General features: G+C 40.8%; 1 protein-coding gene across 1 annotated transcript; it reads right to left on the reverse strand.

Moving 5' to 3' along the window:
• Positions 1-5,401: 5,401 nt before the first annotated feature.
• Positions 5,402-12,134, reverse strand: LOC106585656 (P2X purinoceptor 2). The gene is made up of 12 exons (XM_014172089.1): positions 11,848-12,134; positions 10,994-11,129; positions 8,756-8,827; positions 8,411-8,486; positions 8,189-8,285; positions 7,975-8,055; positions 7,556-7,703; positions 7,109-7,239; positions 6,713-6,803; positions 6,516-6,581; positions 6,323-6,400; positions 5,402-6,076 (listed from the first exon to the last, which is right to left on the reverse strand). Exons 1-12 carry the CDS (start codon positions 11,985-11,987, stop codon positions 5,969-5,971), a joined length of 1,224 nt encoding a protein of 407 aa, XP_014027564.1. The 5' UTR covers positions 11,988-12,134; the 3' UTR covers positions 5,402-5,968.
• Positions 12,135-12,448: the final 314 nt, after the last annotated feature.

A 12,448-nucleotide genomic window follows, 5' to 3' on the forward strand; every position in this document is an offset into this window, starting at 1 on the left:
TTCCCAGTAAAGTTATTTTGAGATCTGGCCATTCGGTAGCAATTACGAGATGATAATATATTATTCTTTGAATGACAATATTATAATTTACCAATGTTTTCGAATAGTAATTTTGTTATGTTCACCGGAAGCATTTCAGAGAAGAAAAAAATCTGAATTTCACGCTACTGTAAAATGCTGTTTTTGGATATAAATATGAACTTGATGGAACAAAAAATGCATGTATTGTATAACATCCTAGGAGTGTCATCTGATGGAGATTGACAAAAGTTAGTGCTTAATTCAAGCTGGTTTCTGCTTTTGGTGATGCCTGACCTTGAATTGAAAATGGATGTTTGTACTTTTGTGGCTATGTACTGTCCTAACATAATCTAACTTTATGCTTTTGCCGTAAAGCCTCTTTGAAAATCGAACAATGTGGTTAGATTAAGGCGATGTTTATCATTTAAATTGTGTAAAATAGTTGATTGTTTGAGAAATTGAAATTATTAGATTTTTGATGTTTTGAATTTCCAGCCTTGTTAGCAATCCCAGCTCGGGGTTCATTGCTAACCTGTAGCCCCAACAGGCTAAATGACTCAATTGTAAATGTAAATGTGTATTTCCTGTATCTCCTAGATAGAAAGCCAAGAAAATATTGTATTTTTTCTGACATATATTTAACCCCTTTTTTTGGGGGGGGGGGGGCACAAAACTACCCCCATAATTTCATAAAAGTTTCTAAACCTGTACCAGGTGACCTTCAAACAGAAGAGTCCTGTGGCGCATTAGTTTGTAGCCCAAACGGTTCGGACGCTACAAACAGGTCGGCACATTGGCGGTACAGACCTCAGACATAGAGCAAAACACTATCGTGAGTCTTATCTTTCCATATGGTGGTTATAGTTTGTTCGGTTGCTACAGAAGTTTTCTTGAGAATACCAATTTTCGGGATGTCTCGTGGTCTGACAAACACCGCTGTAGCTCAACCACCTTCCACCGCAGATATCTCTAATTTAAATTGACAGATGTTTATGGGGATTATTTTATGATGCTACAAGAATGACGCATAGGTGCGTCAATAGACTCTTAAACCAGGTGTACACTACACGATTTTGGCCGCAATTTAGCTGTCCCAGACAAGTTTTTGAGAGCAGCCAAAATCCCAATGTTGTTGCCTTCTCGGTGCGCGTGGCTGTCACTGGCGCTCGTTTAATTAAGGTTAGCTGGTCAGAGATGCAATCTGAGGGCTACCGATCTCGTCTTTGAGCAGTCCCAGACGTCCCGATATTTTCAAACATGTTTTATTTTATCGGCACAAAATCTGCAATGTTCTTGTAGTGTAAGATGTGCAATGACTAGTTTTGACAACAATGATCACGCATAGCAAAGGAGAGCGCGCCAGAGAAGAAGCCAGTGAGATGATGACATTGTTTCGCGTCATCCAGAATGTGTAAACTCTAGAGCAGGATCGATGAATATTACTATTAAGTACCTGTACTTATCTTTAAAGTGGCAATATGTAACTTTTTGGGCGAACAGACCAAATTCACATAGAACAGATCTACCGCTTCTTAAACGTTTCTATGTGCGCTATTTCTATTCTTACTATTACGTTTCGTTTTTGCGTCTTTTAGTTTTGGGTTTGTACATCAGTTTCAAACATTCAGAAATGACCATATTTTTGTTATATATTTCACAGCGGTTTCCTATTCAATTGTATTCAACTGAATTCTAAATGTTAGCTAGACATTTAAACTCTGTATGGCAAGTGTGAATGTCTGACTGAAAACGTTTATGAGGCAGCTTTGCAGTGGTGTAAAGTACTAAAGTAAAAATACTTTAGTACTAAATCGTTTTTGGAGTATCTGTACTTTACTATTTATATTTTGACTACATTTACTTTTACTCCACTACATTCCTAAAGAAAATAATGTACTTTTTACTCCTTATATTTTCCCTGACAGCCGAAAGTAAATTTTGAATGCTTAGCAGGACAGGACAATTGTCTATTTTCGGGCACTTATCAAGAGAACATCCCTGGTCATCCCTCTGATTTGGCAGACTTACTAAACACAAATGCTTCGTTTGTACTGTCTGAGTGTTCAACTGCGACCCTGGCTATTCGTAAATAAAAATAAATAACAAGAAAATCGTGTTGTTTGGTTTGCTAAATATAAGACATTTTTAATTATTTATACTTTAAATTTTTATACTTAAGTACATTTAAAAACAAATACTTGTAGACTTTTACTCAAGTTGTATTTTACCTGTTGACTTTTGCTTTAACTTGAGTCATTTTCTTTTAAGATATCTTTACTTTTACTCAAGTATGAACATTGGGTAATTTTTTCACGACTGCTGCTTTGAGCCACAGCTTATTGTATCTATGTTAAATCTAATGGCGTCATTGTTTTTTGCAAGACACCGTGGTATCGACAATCCTCACAACCAAGTGAAGAATATTGTAGTTTGTGACACCCGTCTGTGACATTTCGTTTAGTGTGTGCACCACTTCATTGGCAAGACAAAAAAATGACAGAAAAGACCCTCGTTTAATATGAGAGGCTCAGCCATGTTAGGATTTTGAAAGTCATGTAGTGTACAGTCATAGGCCAAAGGTTTTGAGAATGACACAAATATTCATTTCCACAAAGTTTGCTGCTTCAGTGTCTTTAGATATTTTTGTCAGATGTTACTATGGAATACTGAAGTATAATTACAAGCATTTCATAAGTGTCAAAGGCTTTTATTGGCAATTACATGAAGTTGATGCAAAGAGTCAATATTGGCAGTGTTGACCCTTTTTTTCAAGACCTCTGCAATCCGCCCTGGCATGCTGTCAATTAACTTCTGGGCCACATCCTGACTGATGGCAGCCCATTCTTGCATAATCAATGCTTGGAGTTTGTCAGAATTTGGGTGTTTTTGTTTGTCAACCCACTTCTTGAGGATTGACCACAAGTTCTCAATGGGATTAAGGTCTGGGGAGTTTCCTGGCCATGTACCCAAAATATCAATTTGTTCCCCGAGCCACTTAGTTATCACTTTTGCCTTATGGCAAGGTGCTCCATCATGCTGGAAAAGGCATTGTTCGTCACCAAACTGTTCCTGGATGGTTGGGAGAAGTTGCTCTCGGAGGATGTGTTGGTACCATTCTTTATTCATGGCTGTGTTCTTAGGCAAAATTGTGACTGAGCCCACTCCCTTGGCTGAGAAGCAACCCCACACATGAATGGTCTCAGGATGCTTTACTGTTGGCATGACACAGGACTGATGGTAGCGCTCACCTTGTCTTCTCCGGACAAGCTTTTTTCCGGATGTCCCAAACAATCGGAAAGGGGATTCATCAGAGAAAGTGACTTTACCCCAGTCCTCAGCAGTTCAATCCCTGTACCTTTTGTAGAATATCAGTCTGTCCCTGATGTTTTTCCTGGAGAGAAGTGGCTTCTTCGCTGCCCTTCTTGACACCAGGCCATCCTTGAACCGCTCTCCTTGAAGTTCTTGATGATCCGATAAATGGTTGATTTAGGTGCAATCTTACTGACAGCAATATCCTTGCCTGTGAAGCCCTTTTTGTGCAAAGCAATAATGAAGGCACATGTTTCCTTGCAGGTAACCATGGTTGACAGAGGAAGAACAATGATTCCAAGCACTACCCTCCTTTTGAAGCTTCTAGTCTGTTATTTGAACTCAATCAGCATGACAGAGTGATATCCAGCCTTGTCCTCATCAACACTCACACCTGTGTTAACGAGAGAATCACTGACATGATGTCAGCTGGTCCTTTTGTGGCAGGGCTGAAATGCAGTGGAAAAGTTTTTGGGGGATTCAGTTCATTTGCATGGCAAAGAGGGACTTTGCAATTAATTGCAATTCATCTGATCACTCTTCATAACATTCTGGAGTATATGCAAATTCCATCATACAAACTGACGCAGCAGACTTTGTGAAAATTAACATTTGTGTCTTTCTCAACTTTTGGCCACGACTGTACACCTGGCTTTAAGGATGCATTTGAGTTTCTGTGGAATCAGAACATACTGTAGAAAGCTATCAGAGCCTGATGCTCCAAGACCAGCGTTTTATCATTACTATACTGCTGATGTTGAGCATGAGTTTCCTGGAATTTAAATTACAGTTTAGTGCAGAAGTGCTTGGCTTTAAAATTTGTTGATTTAGTCTATCTGGAGTGATAATGATGAGGAAGAGTGCACATTCATCCCTAAAAAACAGCCACTGGTTATGGCATCTCCCAGTCTAGATCAAAATGATCTTAACCCACCAACCTCCATCACGATAACCTCATTGTCCCAGAGAACTCACTTTGTGTACTAATGGGCATTTCTCTCTCAGACCAATAATCTGATTTCACATCTACGCTGGAGCTGAGTCTTACAATTAGATTGGTTGCATTGGGTTCCCTGACAAATGATTGAGTGAAGTACTTACTGTACAGAGCCCAATATACTTACCATATCCCTTTTTATGCTGTTTTATTATGACATCATGTTACAGAGGGGAAAATGTATTGCAATTTTATCATGTCTTCCAAAATTAAATAAATATAGAACTCTGCATTAAAACAGCATTTATAGCATTGCGTAGGTTTTTCTAGTTACAGGCATGATATCTGACTTGGTCTGTTCATATCACTTAGTTCCAAAGTGTCATTGTGGCTGTCAACAGACAACAGCGGTCCATCTATTGCATAATACTAGAGGAGGCTGGTGGGAGGAACTATAGGAGGACATGCACATTTTAATGGCTGGAATGGAATAAATGGAATGGTATCAAACATATGGAAACCAACCCACTGAGCACAGACTGGTTGAATCAACATTGTTTCACGTCATTTCAAGGAAATTACATTGAACCGACATTGAATTGACGTCTTTGCCCAGTGGGACATGTTTGACTCCATTCCATTAACTCTATTCCAGCCATTACAATGTGCTCATCCTTCCTTAGCTCCTCCCACCAGCCTCCTTTGCACAAGGCAGTCACTGATCCAGTAGACCTCAGAGATGAGTCCTTTTCGATATCGATGTTTCTATTATTCACTACAAGTCCAGATGGATTCACACTTCCCCACAATCTTGTTATAGAAACCATTTTGTGGGAAATGTCATCATTATTTGATTACTCTCTTTGAGTAGCTCTCCTCTTAGGCATCTCGCTCAGCATCAGTATTCTACATGAGCATTGGAGGGAATATAGTCCCAGACTGTTATCCCTGAACATAATATACTGAAATTGCCTACCATCATCTTTTTGATTCACCCATTGTTTGAAATGTGTTTTCAAACCAGAAAAATTATCTGCCAAAATATTTTTTCTTTATTTCTTCCAATCTGATCTATGTACAGTATATGATTGACTGGCAGAGATCACAAGTTATAAATTGATGATGCTAGACATTTATTGTTGTGTTTGCATGTATAGCTTATACAGTTATTGACCTGGTTCAGGGTAGACAGGAAAAGAGGGTTCTCAGCATAATGTACTTACTCCAACATGTTTAGCTGATTGCGATAACTTATTTAGTTGATTTTTCATTGGTTGGATTAAATTCAGATCATTTGCAATTATTTGAGATTCAGTTGGGCTCAGTACCATTTCAGTCCCTGTCAGTTGAACTGGACATGGAATTTCTCCATTGGAGTCTAATTCAATTCCTGAATCAACAGGAATTTTCATAAAAGATTTACACTAACCCATCATAGGAAAATGCTTTTAGTGAAAGAACTGGTGGCACTGTAACTAAGTAGGATGTTTTAGTGGTCTTAGCTGTCTTTCAGTTAAATCCCGCAGGGACAGAGGTTGACCCATCAAGGAGGTCTCTCTGAGGACATCTGAGACTGCTTGGGGGGAAAGGCCGTCTGTCTGTCCCATCCATCTGATCAGCAGTCAAGTGTCTAAGGAAGAACATCATCCATGCATGTGGCCAAAGACTGATGTGGCCAGAGGGCACTGTGTCGGTGGGATGTCACAGGGCCACTCCCTCTGACAGGTCTGAGTGGGTGGAGCCATAGCTGATGATGGTGAATTCTGTGGGAAGTGTGAAGGTCTGGCTGGGGTTGGGAACTTTACTGTCCTGTAGAAATATACAGTCAGAAAAAAATGTTTTTGGAACCATGCTAACTCACAGATAGGGACTAAGACTGAAGTATTACATTATTTTAATACTTTTACACATTAAACCCCTATATTCTTTGGGAGTTACATTACCTAACTGGGTGTTTGATCAATGATAAGGGCTATGATATAGCAGAAAATGGTTAACAGAAGAAAAAAATATGATCATGAATATATGTGTGGAATCAAATAGTTTTTTTCTTACATCATCAAACTTTCTCCCACTGTAGATAGCGTTCTTGTCAATGAAAGTGAGCATGATCCAATCACAGATAATGGAACACTGGAATGAATAAAAGTAACATGTCAATGAATGGATAGGAGTTGGTACAACCATTACTGGAAGCTGGTACGAACAGACATCAACTCATACCACAAGAGTGCTGAATCAAACTCACTATTCCAACTGATGTCATGGCTGTCACTGTGTTGATGATAGTTGGGATGATGCTGAATCGTCCAGCCTGGAGAGGAATTATTACAGAGTATGACTTTGACTAAGTCCATAACCATATGTCACTAACTAATTGTTCTCATCAACTGGTTATTGATGAATTGAGTACTGATGAAGGCGGTTAAAGGAGGAAATTCTTACATGTCCATGAACTATGACATCAAGACGAATCCCAAAGGCCTTGATAAGTGTCCGGAACTCTTCTCCATCTTTGCTGTAATACTTGGCAAATCTAAACATAATTTTCTAGGTCAAAGAACTGTAGAAAAAGGGGGAAAGAGTCCTCCATGCCTTACCAAGATACAGCAGAGATAGTCTAAAGTGTTACAATAGGTCATGTCAATGAGATGGCAAGAGTAAATACATGGTCGTATTCACAAAGCACCAAACGGAGGAAAGCGGACTAAAACGATGAGGAACCACCTAAACTTGTCCAATAAGAAACACTTGTTTCCGATTTCTGTTGCAAAACACTTGCTACAGTGTGCACTATTGAATATGACCCAAGCATTCACAAGATGCTATGAAGAGGCTCACCTGAAGTTGTAACCAGAGCTGGGCAGGTTCTTCCGAAGGTCCAGGCGACGGAATGAGTATGTGGGTTTACACTCCGAGGGGTCCAGGTCAAGATCACACTTCCAGTTAATGAAGACTCCAATCACTCCCCCCTGATAGGATACAATCCATGAGCTCTCTAACTTAACCATTGCAGCGCTCTATCCAGCTCATCTTCACATTCCTCACTATTGTTGATTGTCTCTTATTTTTTATTTCCATGATCTATTAATTACGTTATCAGTAATCACTGTCAGACTCAGAAATATTAGAAACACACATATTGTTAGAGACATTAGACCTAGATGGAAGATTGTGTCTTTGTGTGTCCTGTGAGCACTGAATAATAAGGGTTCTCTATAGTTAATGATTGGTCAAATGAGATATACATTTTGACTGTATGTATGTATATTGCGGGTGTAAACGTACAGTCCTGCAGAGCTCGCTGAACTTCTCCCTGGCCTGTTCTGCGATGTAACCCAGCCGGAAGATGGGGCAGTAGGGGTGTTTCTCCTCATTGTAATGACACTTATTCAGATATTTCTGCCCATTTCGTTTGTTTGGTTTGATGTTTCCTCTGCCAAAGAGATAAGAGAAGATTGCTTGTAGAAACAGTTGAGACTGCATATTTGACGGGGATACGGTTTCCTATATCATACAGTTCTTTATATCACCTACGTATGGCTCCTTGTCAGTGTATTGACCTTGTGTTGCAGCCTGACGTACGTGTGCGTGTGTGTGAGTGTGTGCATGGGTTTTGCATTCTGCGTGCGCATTCTGTGTGTTGTTGATGTGTGTGTGACTGTGTGTGCATGCATGTGTGTGTGTTGTTGAGGTTCATACTATACCTCAACACTTTAAATTTGGGGAAATGGATGGCATTCTTGATGTAAACAGTGAAATTGATGGCCTCTGCTAATGCCGGCTCCCTGGAGGAGACAATAACAGTTTAGACCCTTGTGCCACAATTATTTTACAAGTGATTTATTTCAGACTAGGGAGACAGTAGTTCTGTGTTTGACTACCTCCTATTTAAAATGTCATATTGATATTGACCCTTACCGTATTGCCGCATAGTCCTCAATAGGACACCAGGTCTGAATCTCACAGGTCTTGAAGGTCTGGTTATAGTAAGGAACACAGCGCCCAGTTCTCTGTCCTACAGGAAACACATCAGTCTAAATGTATTAGGACAAACCATCTACTGACTGACAGACAGACAGACTCATAGAATGTCTGGCTTAGTGAGAGTTTTCACTTCATCGCCTCCTTTATAGTGCGTACCATTGCCATCAAAGTCCACTTTTCCTGAGATGCAGTCCGAGTCCTTTGAGCAGTTGGCATTGGGAACGGTAAAATGCTAAGAAAAAAAGAAAACATAATTTAGATGGCAGCATTAACTGGCTTTCCTTCTCTGTGGTGGTAGACTGGTAATGATACTGATAGACCTTTATCACATTATCTTACAGAGCTTTTCCAGGAGACAGTGCAATATTAGAGTATGGAGCAAAGCACGCAACTCAACATAAAGCCCTAGTATTGATTATGGGAAAATGACTGAAGTTTTTATTTAGCTCATATTGGTTTCAGGAGAACACATGAGTGTGGAGAATGGTTGTGACCTCTCACCTCAGCACACGTGCCTTGCCTCTGGTTGTGTGTGACTACTCGTCTCAGTATTGTGCTGATCACGTCACCGCCCTGTAGTTGCAATGCCACACAGAAGAATATACAGTATATGTTGGTAATCACATAGGATATGTTAAAAACATACAGTAGCTAACATTGCAGTAGCTAACATTGCATCTTCTATGGGAAGCACAGCCGCGAGCTGCCCAGTGACAGGAGCCTACCAGACGAGCTAAATAACTTCTATGCTCGCTTCGAGACCAAGCAACACTGAAGCATGCATGAGAGCATCAGCTGTTCTGGACGACTGTGTGATCACGCTCTCCTCAGCCGATGTAAGACCTTTAAACAGGTCAACATTCACAAGTCCGCAGGGCCAGACGGATTACCAGGACGTGTGCTCCAAGTACGCGCTGACCAACTGGCAAGTGCCTTTACTGCATTTTCAACCTGTCCCTGACCGAGTCTATAATACCAACATGTTTCAAGCAGACCACCATAGTCCCTGTGCCCAAGAACACCAAGGTAACCTGCCTAAATGACTACCGACTCGTAGCCCTCACGTCTGTAGCCATCATGGGCTTCTAATGGCTGGTCATGGCTCACATCAACACCATTATCCCAGAAACCCTAGACCCACTCCAATCCGCCCCAACAGATCCACAGATGATGCAATCTCTTGCAATCCACACTGCCCTTTCCCACCTGGACAAAAGGAACATCAACGTGAGAATACAATTCATCGACTACAGCTCAGCGTTCAACACCATAGTGCCCTCAAAGCTCATCACTAAGCTAAGGACCCTGGGACTAAAGACCTCCCTCTGCAACTGGATCCTGGACTTCCTGACGGGCCGCCCCCAGGTGGTAAGGGTAGGCAACAACACATCTGCCACGCTGATCCTCAACACGGGAGCCACTCAGGGGTGCGTGCTCAGTCCCCTCCTGTACTCCCTGTTCACCCATGACTGCATGGCCAAGCACGACTCCAACATCACCATTACGTTTTCCGATGACACAACAGTGGTAGACCTGATCACCTACAATGATGAGACCGCCCATTGGGAGGACAACAACCTCTCACTCAACGTGATCAAGACAAAGGAGCTGATTGAGACTACAGGAAAAAGAGCACCGAGTACGCCCCCATTCTCATCCACGGGGCTGAAGTGGAGCAGGTTGAGAGCTTCAAGTTCCTTGGTGTCCACATCACCAACAAACTATCATGTCCAAACACACCAAGACAGTCGTGAAGAGGGCACGACAACGCCTTTTCCCCCTCAGGAGACCTCAAAAAGTTCTACAGCTGCACCACCGAGAGCATCCTGACTGGTTACATCACCGCCTGGAATGGTAACTGCTCGGCCTCCGACTGCAAGGCACTACAGAGGGTAGTGCGTACGGCCTAGTACATCACTGGGGCCAAGCTTCCTGTCATCCAGGACCTCTATACCAGGCGGTGTCAGAGGAAGGCCCTAAAAATTGCCAAAGACTCCAGCCACCCTAGTCATAGACTGTTCTCTCTGCTACCGCATTGCAAGGTGTACCGGAGCGCCAAGTCTAGGTCCAAAAGGCTTCTTAACAGTTTCTACCCTCAAGCATTAAAACTCCCCAACAGCTAATCAAATGGCTACCTGGACTATTTGCTTTGTCCCCACCCCCCCCCACCCCCCACCCCCCAGCCCCATTTTTACACTGCTGCTACTCTCTGTTTATCATCTATGCATAGTCACTTTACCTCTACCTACATGTACATATTACCTAAATTACTTCGACTAACCTGTGCCCTCTACATTGACTCTGTACCAATACCCCCTGTATATAGCCACACTACTTATTTTCATGTTGCTCCTTATATTTATTAGTTTTTTTCTATTTTTGTTCATTATTTTTATTTTATTTTATTTATAAATGTTGTACTTAAGTTTATTTAATTAAATACTTTCTTAACACTTACATTTCTTAAAACTGCATTGTCTTAACGGCTTGTAAGTAAGTATTTCACTGTAAGGTCTGGACCTGTTGTATTCAATTTGCTTGGATTTGATTTGATATATTTGACCCATAATCCTTGCTTTATGAACTTAGAGCCAAAGTGCATGTTCAGGATTGACTGCAGACTGACTGATCTACAAATCACCTTGTATCCTAAATATCTACTATTATTTATAGATCAGTCAGGTTGCTCTGTCAGTGATCATGGGACTGAGCGAAATTGATGTTCTCAAGTTGGCTCACCTCTGAGGGTCGGACGTATTCCACCATGTCCAGAACGTGGTCCCCCTGCAGTGCTATGCCTTTCATCTTAGTGTAGACTGAGTTCTCTGGCCTCGTCTCACTGTCCTGATAGGCTTTCTGACTGATAAAGACATACCTGTAGTAGGGCGACATGACATATGCAGATTAACTTCTGTTCTGAGGACAAATTCAATATCAATTCAGATCTCTTAGGGGTTATGATATATTGATTTTGAGAGATACTTAAGTATGATGAACTTTATTTGAAATGTTTGAAAATCGAACGCTGAAAAATCATGTTTATCAGTACAGTAGACAGAGAGACATCTTCGTCTGAAGGACCATTAAAAAAAATGAAATGTATGAAAATTGGCCTATTTGGATCACATTACACAATGACGGTGGTCAGTAATGGCCAATCAGAATCCAGCCGTCCCGCTTGACGACAGCAACCTGTATGTGGTTACCATCAATGTACTTAATTGCGAGTGAAAGGCATTTCCTCACCACAAAGTGGCTATTCTCAGCAAATGACTAATTTCACATCACAGTGGCTTGTATAGCTTTTGAAAGCAATAATATGGGTACACTGACAGAACATTCCATCTGAGCTTACAAGCCAACCATTTTTGTTTTAAAGGTACCATTCTTTTCTTCCTATGCTTTCCAATACCAGACTTAACGTTGCCTTGATTGGCAAAATATCTGCATTATTTAAGGCAGGTCACAGATAGTGCAACAGAAGTACTCAATCACAGAAAAAGTCAGGATAGTTACACACAAAGACAATACTAATTCAAATCACATCCTTGTCTATTTTTTAATGCATGCATAAACAGGAGGCCAGTACTTACCAGATGAAATAGGTGATCACAAAAAACTGAACCCCTCTATATATGACTCCAAGTTTTTTGTTTTTAACCACCATTACCTTGGGGGTCTCATAGTCCAAGAAACCAATAAAATAATCCTTTATAAACTCAAGCAGTCCCATTGTGATTTCTGAGTTTATCAGCTGTCTGTTCAGATGTGAGGTCCTGAGTGACTTGTTCGCAGATACTTCTAAGCTTGTGTCATGAGTCAGCCAGTCAGTCTCTCTCTCTCTCTCTCTGTATCTCTCTGTATCTCTCTCTCTCTTTAACACCCCTGCCTCATCCCCTGTTATGCTGTTCTCAAAAACGAATTGCATCGATAAATTCAACATAAATGTGATTCACTAATTTGGTGGATTGTTCATGGTAAGGAGAAAATATAGTGTTTGTTTTCTTTATTCAGACCTACACAGAAAACACACATTTTATTTATGCTGGTAGCAGATAGGAAATGTCTCTCAAATCAACAATTATCTCTGTTTGTCTGTCTGTCTCTGTCTGTGTGTAAAATCAAAATCAAATCCACGTTTATTTGTTATATACACATTTTTATTGCAAATCTAAAACTCAACAGTGCATATAA

The sequence above is a fragment of the Salmo salar genome, chromosome 24, assembly GCF_965601325.2.
Source record: "Salmo salar chromosome 24, fSalSal1, whole genome shotgun sequence".
In the NCBI taxonomy this organism is placed as follows: domain Eukaryota; kingdom Metazoa; phylum Chordata; class Actinopteri; order Salmoniformes; family Salmonidae; genus Salmo; species Salmo salar.

What these genes read in the sequence shown, in the direction of transcription:
- LOC106585656 (XM_014172089.1), bottom strand. Translation starts at nt 11,987, where the DNA reads ATGGGACTGCTTGAGTTTATAAAGGATTATTTTATTGGTTTCTTGGAC. An exon ending in AGCTCTGGTTACAACTTCAG is followed by an intron (nt 6,804 to 7,108) that starts GTGAGCCTCTTC and finishes AATTATGTTTAG; the next exon opens with ATTTGCCAAGTATTACAGCA. An exon ending in GTGGGAGAAAGTTTGATGAT is followed by an intron (nt 6,077 to 6,322) that starts GTAAGAAAAAAA and finishes ATATTTCTACAG; the next exon opens with GACAGTAAAGTTCCCAACCC.